The sequence below is a fragment of the Diabrotica virgifera genome, chromosome 4 (genome assembly GCF_917563875.1).
Source record: "Diabrotica virgifera virgifera chromosome 4, PGI_DIABVI_V3a".
Lineage (NCBI taxonomy): Eukaryota > Metazoa > Arthropoda > Insecta > Coleoptera > Chrysomelidae > Diabrotica > Diabrotica virgifera.
In genome coordinates, this window is record NC_065446.1 from 55,213,921 (window position 1) to 55,228,015 (window position 14,095).

The 14,095-nt window shown below is 31.0% G+C and overlaps 1 protein-coding gene across 1 annotated transcript in view; it reads right to left on the bottom strand.

The window, feature by feature from the left end:
• The window catches only part of LOC114331837 (adenylate cyclase type 3), a 682,543-nt gene that overhangs the window by 206,210 nt on the left and 462,238 nt on the right, over positions 1–14,095 (bottom strand). The window contains exons 5-6 of the mRNA XM_028281519.2: positions 12,653–12,764; positions 7,429–7,556 (exon numbers count right to left, since the gene is read on the bottom strand). Of these exons, the coding sequence (XP_028137320.1) occupies positions 7,429–7,556; positions 12,653–12,764 (240 nt within the window). The remainder of the gene's footprint in view (positions 1–7,428; positions 7,557–12,652; positions 12,765–14,095) is intronic.

Below are 14,095 nucleotides of genomic sequence, written 5' to 3' on the forward strand. Positions count from 1 at the left end.
GCCCGCTTGATTAGCAATTAAAAAAACAAAGCGGTTTTCGATTATTTACTGCAAAAAACTCTTCGAGATTTCATCAATCAATGTTTAAAGAATATCTGCGTACCTTGCCAATATTGAAATTTTTAAATAAATGTCCGATTTAGGGTTAAAAATGGCCGATTTCGCAATTTTCAAAATTTTCAATCGCTTATATAACAAAAACTATTAACTTAAGAGAAAAATTACTAGGGACCTTTTCTGTTTGGAATGATTCAAAAAGCCTAAAAAAAATTTGTTCGATGCAAAAAGAATAATTTTAGGAAAAACCCCTAATCTTTCCCCTCGCCTGGCAAGGTCTTATGCTCTTCAGAATCGCCTGTCATTGTATACATTTCTTCTAAATGACTTACTCAAACACATACTTAAATTTAAACCTTACAGGAGAAAGTTTATTTTACCCCCTAAATTTGCACTTTTCGATTCACCTGGTAGATACACGTGCACCGCTGAGGCCTGCCAGGTCATGGTTTTTAGCTTTGGTGTGCTATGAATTATCACTCTACAAATTTCTAGCCTTACAGGACGACCGTTAGTCAAAAGGTTCACTAGCTCTTAGACTAAAATTGCTCACAGGTCGAGTTGTTCTTGTCGACGAGTCGTTGTAGACCCAAGTCGGAATCCGCAATCAACACTGTATCATCGGCGTATCTGATGCTGTAGATATTTACGCCATTCACTTTGACTCCATCCTTGGAATCCTTCAGTGCGTCTATAAATAGAAACTCGGAGTAAAAGTTAAACAGCAGAGGCGACAGAACACATCCCTTTCTAACTCCGCTCGCTCCTAATTTCTACTTCTGCGGATGTGGAACCTTCGTTCGAACCTTCAAACCATACTTCCAAAGTCGATCAGTAAAGTAGCTAGTCACGATCCTCTTTAGATATGCCGGTACCTTCATTTTGGTGAGAACTTGCATAATGCAATCCCAGTTGGCGGAGCATTTTGATGTCCAATGTGGCTAAGAGACAGTACTACTTTGTACCTTGTGTTATTAGGGAGGTTAGAAATACATTTACGTATTATCAGGACTAGATTTACTGCCTGGTATGTTGGACTCATATGTTACAATATCGACTTAAACCCATTCTCTATCGACTGCCTCTATTATATCCACGGAACTACCGTAAGGCATTACTTTAAGGGAAGAAACTATACACATTTCTCTTACTTCATGCTGTCGAAGTCATTGCTTCTCTCCTTCTAACTGTCTCTATTCTCTGCTCACTCCCTTTCAGTGCAATGAAGATTCTGGAGGACTTCCATCGTAAATGTGCTGATTGCATCGCAAGCTGCCTTCGATGAAAGTATTTTTCCTACTGAGGCCTCTCGCCGAATTTTTGTTTAATAATTTTTTCCAGAGTATTGCGTAGCAAGTTGAAACAAGAAAATGCAAATCATGGATACAGTCTTCTCAGTGCTTCTCTTCTTCTAAGTTCATTAAGACACAATATAGTTGTAGTTGACTCTTTTCCGATAAAGGGTCTTCCTTCCTTCAGCTAGCACTCTAATGGGTAAAATCCTGGCTATGACGTATCTTGCATCCTCAGATACTGTGCGGAATGAGCTTAGAGCTCAGACAATATACAGTGGATACAGTGGAATCTGGACTATCAAAAATCCAGGTTAGCCGGAGAATATGGAAAAAATTAATAAAATACGGTATGCTTACAGATAAACTCCGTTTTAATTGAAATTACATGAAATATATAATATGCGCAATATGTACAGTGATATTTCTCACTGTACAATGATAAACCACAGAAAGATAGACTTTCTCAAGTGATAGATAGTTGGCGTATTCCATGACGTTTTTCCCATCTATCCAACCAACCTTGACTCGTAGTGAAATTTGGTTCACAATCAGGCAACATTTTATTCAGCTTGAGCGCTGTTTCTTGAATAATTATATTCTGAGACTAATTGAGACTAAGACTATTGTCTATATTGACTATAATGAGACTAAGACTATTGTTTAAACAACATTTTTTTAAATTTTTTTTTAGTCTTTTTTAAACAATGCTCAGACAGTTTGAAATAAATAAAGAAATACAGGTGCCTGTTGTTTCCGATAATCCGAAACAATGAACGTCGCTCTGCCGCCGTGTGCCATGAGTCATTTTTACTATCGTAGAATTGAAATTACACAAATACACATTATCTCTCAAATATTATATTACATATATTTTTCTTGTTGAAATGTTTGTCTGATGAAAATAGGTCCGGTTTAGCCGGACTTCCGGGTTATCGGGGGCCAACTTATCGATTTTCCACTGTACTGATGCGACCTTACTCCGTTATTCCTGGTTTTTGTGCGTGTTAATGTACCTATTTCATAAATTTTATATCAAATTCCCACACATAAAATATTTCACCCAAATTTGCTATGGTTACATATTTTACCGCACTATTATATATTATAATGAATGACCAATCAACAAACACGCCATTCAGACAGAACATTCGACAGATACTTCATTATTTCATTTATCTCATAACTCGTATTTTATCTCGCAAACTCAATCAAAATGGGTCAGGAAATGATTATTGATACATGAAATATTTTCCGTCGCATCGGCTGAAATATTTTTATAATTTAATATACATAATATTTCAATATTGTAGTGCTTTTACTACCATCGACTGGTAAAATAATTTTAATAAATATTTATGGTTAATTACAAAAATCCAATTTATTGTTTCATAAGAACCATCAAATATTTTTATTTGAAAGTAAATATTTTGTTGATTAATATGTTAATTTGTTAATAAAATATTTAGGCCAGAAAATAAAGCTGAAAAAATTGCGAAACCTCGCAATTATTTTTTCTTCCAGCATCGATTTTTACAATAAATTGGGATTAGGCTCATTTCACCCTCCACTTTATTTTCTATATGGAGCCGTTGTACGTTTTTGGTTTTTTAAGGGTGAATACTACCCCTAATTGTAAAAAATTATAAAATAACATTTTAAACTTTAATATGGTCATCATTTGGTTTTATTAATTAAATTTTTATACTTCAGAATATAATATTTCAACCCATAAAACCCCTTGTTAGAGCTATATATAAAAAATTTATTTATTCTAAAATAATGATTTCTGCTTGCATTGATTCACATAAAAATTTGGGACTAGAATCATCTCACCCTCTACTTCATATTCTATAATATCATACTCAGGGGCATAGATTATTTTAGGATTGTAATCTACGCCTTATTATCAAAAATCATGTAAAAATATTGTAAACTTTAATATGGGTAAAATTTTGTTTTGAGTGGTTAAATAATGGTTGTTTTTTGCTTTGGGATATAATACCATAATATTTCAACCCTTAAAAACTACCCTTAATAACATTGCAATTGTTATTAACATTGGCGAGGAATCAACGAAATAAATACAGGGTGGGGCATTAGCGTGACAAAATCCAATTACTCGTTTGTCATAAGAGATACGAAAAAAAGTTGTTTAGGTAAAAGTTGGGGCACACATAGTACCATAATTTAGAAATATTTTCAAATATACAGGGGCGTCCGTGATGACAGGGTGACACGAAATTATGTTTTTTTAAATGGAACACCCTGTATATTTTTACATTTCTGGATTCTTCTCAATGTTTCCTTTCTTAAAATGTATGGTTTTGTAATATTATACGAGGTAGTTTAAAAGTTAATTACGTTTTTTTGTTAATTTCGTAGCAAAATTTACACCCTGTAGAATTGTAGTGATTTGACATCAAATTTTCTATTTATATTAACAGTATAGCGAAATGTTTAATTTTAGTATACAGGGTGGGTCGAAACTCGGAATTAGTATTTTCTGAGTTTTCTTAAATGAAACACCCTGTATTTTAGCATTGTAATGAAATGATATTTTATGGTACTTTTTTATTTCTTAAGCATTCCCTATACCTAAGTGCTTTAATTTGTAAGTTATTCGTGATTCTTTAAGCCAAACATTAATTGCAACAAAAATTAAGTGAAATGTTATTAGGTGGCCGTGAAAGTATCCAATCAAAAATAATTTTTCTAAAAAAAATACATAATAATCTCGTCTGATCCTTAATTTATTAATGTTGGATGAAATATCCAAATACATTCGTAGTTAAGGTTGTTGGTGCTTAAAATATTAATCAAACATACAAAATTCTCCCTAGTTCGCTATGACACAAAATTTGCTTAAACATTTGACATTATATTTAGTTCCAGTTGATTTGTTACCAATACTAATATTAACTTTTCTAATGAGGAACTGATTAAACTGGCTTTGTGATAGGAGAGTATAATAAAAATGAGCTACTTGCAATAAAAATTTGTCATCATCAATTCCCTGATAGACGACAACCAAAAAGAGAATATTTTCAAAGTATACTAAAACGGTTTTAACAGACTAGATACTTAGATTGTAAGAACGGTTGTACTAATATGCAGATCCTCAGTGAAACTAAGGATTACATTTAATTCCTGTTTTCTTCACTACAATAGTTTTTGTTCGATCAGATTTATCATAATCTAAGTGTCCAGTCCGTTGAAAAACCGTTCTAGTATATTTTTAAACGTTTCTTTCCTTAGTTGTCGTCTATCAGGGAATTTCTGATGAAAAATTCTTATGGCTAGTAGCACATTTTTGTTATATTCCACTAGCACAAAAATTTTATTAATCAGTTCTTCATTAGAAAAATTCATATTAGTAATGGTAACAAAGATGGTAACAAAGCAACTGGAACTATAAAAATAGTATAATATCAAATTTTTAAGGAAATTTAGTGTCATAGTCGACTAGGTAGAATATTGTATGTTTTTATTAATATTTTGCGCACCAACAACCTTAACTACGAATTTATTTGAATATCTCATCCAATATTAATAAATTAAGGATCAGGCCAGATTATGATGTATTTTTTTTTTGAAAAATTATTTTTGATTGGATGTTTTCACGGCCACCTAATAAAATTTCACGTAATTTTTCTTGTAATTAATGTTTGGCTTAAATAATCACGAATAACTTACAAATTAAAGCACTTAGGTATAGGAAATTCTTAAGAAATGAAAAAGTACCATAAAATATCATTTCATTACAATACTAAAATACAGGGTGTTCCATTTAAGAAAACTAAGAAAATACTCATTCCGGGTTTCGACAAACCCTGTATACTAAAATTAAACATTTCTCTATACTGTTAATGTTTAACAACAGTAGACTATATTAAAAATCGTTTGAACGTAAAATAAAAATTTGATGTCAAATCACTACAATTCTACAGGGTGTAAATATTGCTACGAAATTAACAAAAAAACGTAATTATCTTTTAAACTACCTCGTATAATACTACAAGCCATATATTTTAAGAATGGAAACATTGAGGAGAATCCAAAAATGTAAAAATATACAGGGTGTTCCATTTAAAAAAAACATAATTTTGTGTCACCCTATCAATACGCACGCCCCTGTATATTTGAAAATATTTTTAGATTATGGTCCTATTAGTGCCCCAACTTTTACCTAAATAATTTTCTTTCGTATCTCTTACGACAAACGAGTAATTGGACTTTGTCATACTAATGCCCCACCCTATATACACTCACACACGCAGACACATGAGAAGATATTTCTTGTTTTCTGTCTTTCGATTTGAATAGAGAAAGTGGAACAAATTATAACGTATTACTGCCAAAAAAAAAACGGTTGTGTATTATATACATGCATTACACTCCCAAGCGAGCTATTCGAAATTTTCGAAAAAAAAATTCGGTAATCATTTCCTACATTTTTGGCGATAAAAATTTTTTTCAACATGATTATGTAGGGTTTTTTGAAGAGCTATGAGACTATGTAAATTAAATTCCGTAAGATTTTTTAGTTTTTAAATGGGTTGAGTTAAAAGGCTCGAATAAGAGGGTGTTTACTCGTAAATAGAGGTTTTAAACAGCTATACCTCACTAAATGTTTACTGAAAGGAAAATCTATGCACATGAAAATTTTAGATATTAAAAAAGCTACAAGTTAGTACTGAATCATTTTTTTCGTATCTCCAGAAATTTAGGAGATATGTTGAAGAAAAATGTGAAAAATACAAAATTGCCAAAAATAAATTTATTTTTAAACTCCAATTTCTCTAAAATTAGGCCTTTTAGATAGGTAAAACTTCTTGGGTATATTGATAATACATATATAAAATTAATTACTAAAGGGTAAAGATCAATTTTAATAAGGAGGGTAGTTAGTGGGCTGTTTTCACTGTTTTTTTTTTCGTCGAAAAGAGTAGGTACCGACCTTGTTTTGACCATATGTCACTTAATTTTTAAATTAGAAACTTTTTTGTTTTTCTAAGGTCTAATAATTGAGTACTTAAAAAAAGAGTGTGTAAGTTTTTCTCAAAAAATGCCAAGTGTTCCCGTTATTTGGCTTTGAATATTTAAAATTATGCAATTGACGAGAAACGCTAACCTTTGACATATCGTATCTCCGTTTGTATTGGTCGTAGAAAAATTATAAAAAAAAATATTTTGTTTGTGTTTTTAAAATATTGAATTTTCATTTGTATAGTTTTTTTGGTTAAATACAATATATTTCGAATTATTCTCAAAAAACCCGTTCAAAAATCGATTTTTTCGTCGAAAAACTGAAACTTTCAACCGCGAATAACTCAAAACATTTCAGTTTTACGAAGAAATCGCATAGAACAATATTTTCTTAGAATTACTTTTTCCATCGATTTCCATAGTTAAAATGTAAAAAAAAATTCCCACCCTCGAGATGGGGCAAAATGCTTAATTTCCTGATCTAATTAAACACATTTTTTAAACTTATCGACGGTGCAAGTATGTTGTATAACCTAAGAAATAGTGTTGAAACTGCGACTTAAATTGAAACTGTATTTATTTCGGAAGTCTAATATTTCTTTGATTGTTAATTTTTTCAACTTTATCAAAAACACACTACAAACTTAACTAACAATTATATAAAACATAACATTCACAATACTGTCATCTACGAAATTTCGATCGAACTATACGAGCATTTACGAACTTCCGAACAGCACTGATTTTGGTCCTATTTTTTCACATAGGATGTGACATTAGAGCCAACTGGTTTTATTGTCGAACCAAATGTTAGATGTTCTTACATACTCTCAGATAAACTGTTATCACGAATACGATAAAATAAACATGCCCAGATGTGAAAAGATACGGAGCCGGTGATGATCCACAATGCTTCTGCAGACACAGTCCTGTAGGTACTTGTCACGCTTAACATACTTGTTCTGTCTGTGCATGTCAATATCCTTCGGCAGGACGATATTACTACTATCACTACACCCCCCCCCCCCCCGCGCAATTTTCTGCAACGTGACGTTGATTAATACTAAATTATTGAAACAATATTACTTACTTAATGGCCTTCACCATTGATAGACCCATATGGACAGAAAGAACGGCATGATCAGGACTTTCCTTAGGTGCTCCACTGATGCAATAATAACAGTCTCCGAGAATTTTTATCCGTAATTGGCTATATTTCTAGAAGAAATTAAAACATGTTTAAAGAAGAACATAGGAAAATAATAATTTTGAAAATCTTGTACGTTTAAAATTCTACTATATTCCACGACAGATAAAAAAGAACACCAACTAGAACTGAATTCGTTACAACAGTCCCGATAAGTAAACTATGGGAAGTACTTTAAAACACCAATATCAATCATACACTTATAACAGCTGTCCCAAATACTTACAAAAATATTACATCTGCCATAAAGATGGGAAAGAAACTATCAGAACCGTTCAAGGTGAACAAAGGTTTACGCCAGTGTTGTTGCATTTCCCCAACTTTAAAATATATATAGCAAAATCGCTGATTTAGTTCGCAGACGACCAAGTAATTTGTGCAAATGATAAGAAAGACTTGGAATATATATGGCGCGAAAATTAAAGGAGAGATGTGAAAAATGGGGTCTACATATGAATATGGACAAAACAATATTTATGTATTGGTGAAGAAACAACAGTAGACTGTAAACAGAGTAGGCCAAGGCGAAGGTGACTTAATGAAGATGATAAAAAAGAGAAAACTTGAATACCTGGGACATATAATGAGAGGTAGCAGATACAGTATGCTGCAGTTAATACTCAACGGAAAGATCGACGGAAAAAGAGGAATTGGTCGAACGAAATATTCATGGCTCCGAAACCTTCGTCAATGGACTGGCTTTTCAGCAGATCAATTGTTACATGCCGCACAAGATCGAGAACGATATCGGCAAATTGTTATGGAAGCTACCCACGCCTAAATTTGGGCACGGTACTTAAAGAAGAAGAAGAAGAAACAACCAGTTTGATTATGGAGAATAACGAAACAATAAGAATATGGGGAGGTTATAAATACTTAGGAGTACCGTTCAACAAAGAAGGAACAGATAATGATGACATTTCAAACAGAATAAATAAAGCCAGAAAAATAATCAAGTCGGTAAATGGAATATTGTGGAGTAAAGACATAGGAAACGTTGATAAAAAGCACATTGATGTACGGTTCTGAAACGTGGAGGATTAAAGAATATCAAAAGAGAAAACTAGAGGCTACGGAGATGAACGCACTACGACGATCAAACAGAACATCAAAGTTGGAGAGGATCCGAATTGAAATAATAAGAGAGAGCATGGGTGTAACAAAAACAATTACTGACTGCATAGAGGAAAAACAATTAATCTGGTACGGGCACATTCAAAGGATGAGCGAGGAAAGACTCCCTAAAAAGACGATACCATGAGAAGGGTACCAAGAAAAAAACGAAAAAGAGGAAGACCGAAAAAATTTTGTATTGGTGGTATACGAAGATCTATGAGCGAAAGAGGATTATCCGATGAGGATTGGAACAACCGAGGGAACTGGCGCTTAGGCATCGGACAATGTCGATTTATAAGGTCACAGGACGTTATAAATCCACAATATACAGGGTGAGTCATAACTATAGGGACATAGACTAAGGACAGGTTATTTGGACCAAAATATGGCTATTGGGCCAAATATGCCTTAATGAAATGTTGCTGAGAAAAAAGATACAGGGTGTTAAAGTTAATTTTTGTTTTTCGTTTTTTGCTAATAGTTTCCCTGTATATTTATAAATTGCTATCAAAATTGGCAAAGAAGCATAATCTTAGACAAGAAATAGTATTTTATCTACAATTTTACGTTTTGTCATAGAGGGCGCCACGTGAATCATTCCTGATGAGCAAATTGAGTCTAAACTTTTTCTGATGAAACTTTTTAGTAATTTTTATTAGAAAATATAACGTAAACATCATTTTTACGTAAAATTGGTACTCTTGTTTAAACATGATAATTTCAACCGTTTTTGATAAAAACGCAATTGAAGATTTCAGGAACTTAGAAGGGGATATCAAATACCAAACTAATAAACAAAGTTGCAACTGAAATGATTGTGACGAGGCATTTCAATCAAAAAAGTAATGATTACTTTTAAAAAATGCAACACTACACTACACTGTCACATCAAAAATAATTTACTCTGAACAAATGACATTTACCAACAACAATTATCTGACAGTCCAAAGCATACTTTTCATAAATGAAATAATATTTGAAATCGTTTTTTAAGACTCTAAGCAGTTCGACTGCGTTTTTATCGGAAACGGTTGAAATTATCATGTTTAAACAAGAGTACCAATTTTACGTAAAAATGATGTTTACGTCATATTTTCTAATAAAAATTACTAAAAAGTTTCATCAGAAAAAGTGTAGACTCAATTTGATCATCAGGAATGATCCACGTGGCGCCCTCTATGACAAAACGTAAAATTATAGATAAAATACTGTTTCTTGTCTAAGATTTTGCCTCTGTGCCAATTTTGATAGCAATTTATAAATATACAGGGAAACTATTAGCAAAAAACGAAAAACAAAAATTAACTTTAACACCCTGTATCTTTTTTCTCAGCAACATTTTATTAAGGCATATTTGGCCCAATAGCCATATTTTGGTCCAAATAACCTGTCCTTAGTCTATGTCCCTATAGTTATGCCTCACCCTGTATACGCTTATACAGGGTGAGTCATGAGGAACTGTACATACTCCTACCTCGTATAGGGGCTCCTATGGGGAATAACAAATGACCATTAAAAAGTGTCTGCTCCCATTGTTTAATAATATACAGTGCGAGTTTCGCATTTTGACAGAAATTTGTATTCTTCATAATTTTTGAACGGTCAGATCGATGTGACTCTAATTTTGGCCAATCGTTACACTATTACCACCTAATCAACTAATTTATTCAAACTAGAAAAAAATCAGGTCCGGCTTTAAAAAAATTAGTTCGTTTGGGTCTTAGAAAAAATTTCACCCTATATACGCTTTTTGAAAACTTTAATATGAATTTTACAAATTAGACAAGTAGGCAATTAAAATGGCATATTTATTTTTTTCCGCACACGATTACTTAATTTTTTATAAAAAAATCAAATTTCACTAGGAATTAAAAGTTTGGTAAAGTGAACCATAGATTTGACAATAAATAACTTTTATTACAAAAATTAATTTTTTTTGCACAAATATGTAATTTATGTTACCATCCAATCAACTGATTTATTCAAACTAGAGAAAAATCAGATCCGGATTTAAAAAATTAGTTCGTTTTGGTCCTAGAAAAAATTTCACCCTGTATACGCTTTTTGAAAACTCTAATATGAATTTTACAATTAAGACAAATAGGCAATTAAAATGGCATATTTATTTTTTCCCCACACGATTACTTAATTGTTTATTAAAAAATCAAATTTGTCAAAATCGGAATTTTAACCTAAATATGAAAAAAAAATGTACTCTCGGTTTAACTCGCTACAACTCTGTTCCATTTTAATATTTTTTTTCTGATATTTTTACAGCACGTACCTCTTACCATTGTAAAGACTATGAAAATTGTTGTAGACTTTCAGTCTTCTTCTTGTAAAAGTTGCAAACTTGTAAATCGCAAAAATTAGGTGGAAAAATTTAAAATTTATCAATTTGATCACGTCTATGTTAAACTATAGAGTCCAAAAGAAGTGTTATGGGAAGTTTTAGATCTAGACGTGTTATAGAAAAAAAAAATGGTAAAACTTTTAATTTTAAGAAAAACGTTGTTTTTGTAAATTAATTTTTGTAAAAAAGTTAATTTTTTTAAATCTACGCAAAAATTTTGCCAAACTTTTTATGCACAGTCAAATGTGATTTTTTTAATAAAAAAATAAGTAATCGTGTGGGGAAAAAATAAATACGCCATTTTAATTGTCTATTTGTCTTATTTGTAAAATTCATATTAGAGTTTGCAAAAAACGTATACAAGGTGAAATTTTTTCTAAGAAACAAAAAAACTAATTTTTAAAATCCGGGCCTGACTTTTTTTCTAGTTTGAATAAATCAGTTGATTGGATGATAAATTAAATATTTGTTCAAAAAAAAATCATTTTTGTAATAAAAGTTATTTTTTTTTAAATCTATGGTTCACTTTACCAAACTTTTAATTATTCATAGTCAAATTTGATTTTTTTTATAAAAAATTAAGTAATCGCGTGGGGAAAAAATAAATATGCCATTTTAATTGGCTATTTGTCTAATTTGTAGAAATCATATTAGAGTTTTCAAAAAGCGTATACAGGGTGAAATTTTTTCTAAGACCAAAACGAACTTATTTTTTAAATCCGGGCCTGATTTTTTTCTTGTTTGAATAAATCAGTTGATTGGTGGTAATATAAATTAAATATTTGTTAAAAAAAAATTAATTTTGGTAATAAAAGTTAATTTTGTTAAATCTATGGTTCACTTTACCAAACTTTTAATTCATAATCAAATTTGATTTTTTTATAAAAAATTAAGCAATCGTGTGCGGAAAAAAATAAATATGTTATTTTGATTACCTATTTGTCTAATTTGTAAAATTCATATTAGAGTTTTCAAAAAGCTTATACAGGGTGAAATTTTTTCTATGACCCAAACGAACTAATTTTTTTAAAGCCGGACCTGATTTTTTTCTAGTTTGAATAAATCAGTTGTAAGAAACACATCGATCTGACCGTTCAAAAATTATGACGAATAAAAATTTTTGTCAAAATGCGAAACTCGCCCTGTATATTATTAAACAATGGTAGCAGACACTTTTTAATGGTCATTTGTTATTCCCCATAGGGGCCTCTATACGAGGTAGGAGTATGTACACTTCCTCATGACTCACCCTATATATACTGGCTTTTAGTAAAATATTGAGGCGAACTACGAATACCGGTTCGTCATTCGCAGTCACAATAAACAGTAGTTGTTATAGACATGTAAACTTTTTCTTTATCTGTAGATAATTGGTATTTTAGTATATCGCCCTTATCGTCATGATACTTAGGAGGTCATGTAAAGCCGTAGGTTTCGGTTAAAGATGCAAGCGGCATCGGAGCGATCCCCCGAAAAAGGATCTCCCCGACAAAAATATCATACGATATTATTATTATAATTAAGTATTTCAAAACTAAGAAAAGTGTTTTGTTTTACATTGTGGTAAAAACTAATCCAAATACATTAATTTTTATGACATATTGTCTTATCATAACTCTTGATAATTTTAGTACTTACCTCAGACAGTTTGTCGAACCTTGCAAAGAGCTCGTTAAGCATTTTAACTAGTTCCTGAGCAGAATAAGTAGATGAAATAGCAGTAAAACCAACGATATCTGCATACAATATGCTAGAAAAAAAGAGTATTTTAGCACACTTTTTAAAATAGTAACCATGTTAAAGAAAAAATATCTATCTTCTAAGGTCTGACAGGGCACGTAAGTAACATTTACATATTAAAGATTAACAATTACTTATATGATTTACATAATTTGATTACTATCAAAATTTCTACCAATGTTTACTTAATATATTGTTATTCCACAAAATATTCCTTTAATTCCACAAAAATCAAACTAATTTGATTAAATTCATATAAGTAATAAATATAACTGTCAAAAAGTTTATGGTGTAAACGTTCAGTTGGTGTTTATTCCCACATGACAGAAACGCGAAGATGGCGCAATGGGAAAGAACTTCGATTTTTGATCGGCGAGATCGACGGGAAGCGGGTTCAATCCCCAATGCAAGTTACTATTTTTTTTTTATTTTTTTTATACATTTTATGATTGTAACTATATTATTATATAATTTTTTTTAGAAAACAATATTATTGTTAATAATAGTAATATAATAATACAATAATACTATTATTGTTCAGAAATCATTTCTTTGTGGCATTTTTTAATGTGTTTATGTGTGTTTTATTCTTTTATTTTTTTAATGTTTGGTATTGTGTTAATAAAATTTTTTGGAAAGTGGTAAGTATTAAAATTAATTTAATAGTTAAATTAAATATAAATAAACTGCATAAAGTATATTAATTTCGTTGAAATCATATAATAGAAGTATAACTTCTTACGTGCGTACAAAACACACACATTCTTTTTTTTAAATTGCGGAATAAATTTAAGGAAAATTTTGGATTTAACTAGTTTATAATACATTTCATTGGTCGTTTGCCAAAAGCAGATATGTCCATTTTTGGTTCTATTCAGGAGAGCAAATTCAAAGTTCCACGACGGCCATAAAATTACAGTTTTTTTCTTATATGTCAACTCACATAAATAGCTGCATAAATATTAAACTCAAAACCAAATATGACATTTCTAAAACTGTGATTTTATGGACATCGTAGACATTTGAATTTGCTCTTCTGAAAAATATCGAAAGTGGACATATCAGCTTTTGGCAAACGGCCACTCATTTGTTAAGTCCAAAATTATCTTTAAACTTATTGCGTAAATTAAAAACATATATAGCATCGTGTAGAAAAAAAATTACATTTTAAAAAATGATGTGCCAATCGACCACACTTAATATTTAAAAAAAAGTTGATGAGGGGCAGCAGGGGGTTACATTGGAAAGCATGAATTTTGCATGAAAATTCGTCCCGCTCCCTTTATAAATTAACGTGTTTTATTTTTTAATTTTGAAGAAGCTCTTGGTTTCTGAGTTTCT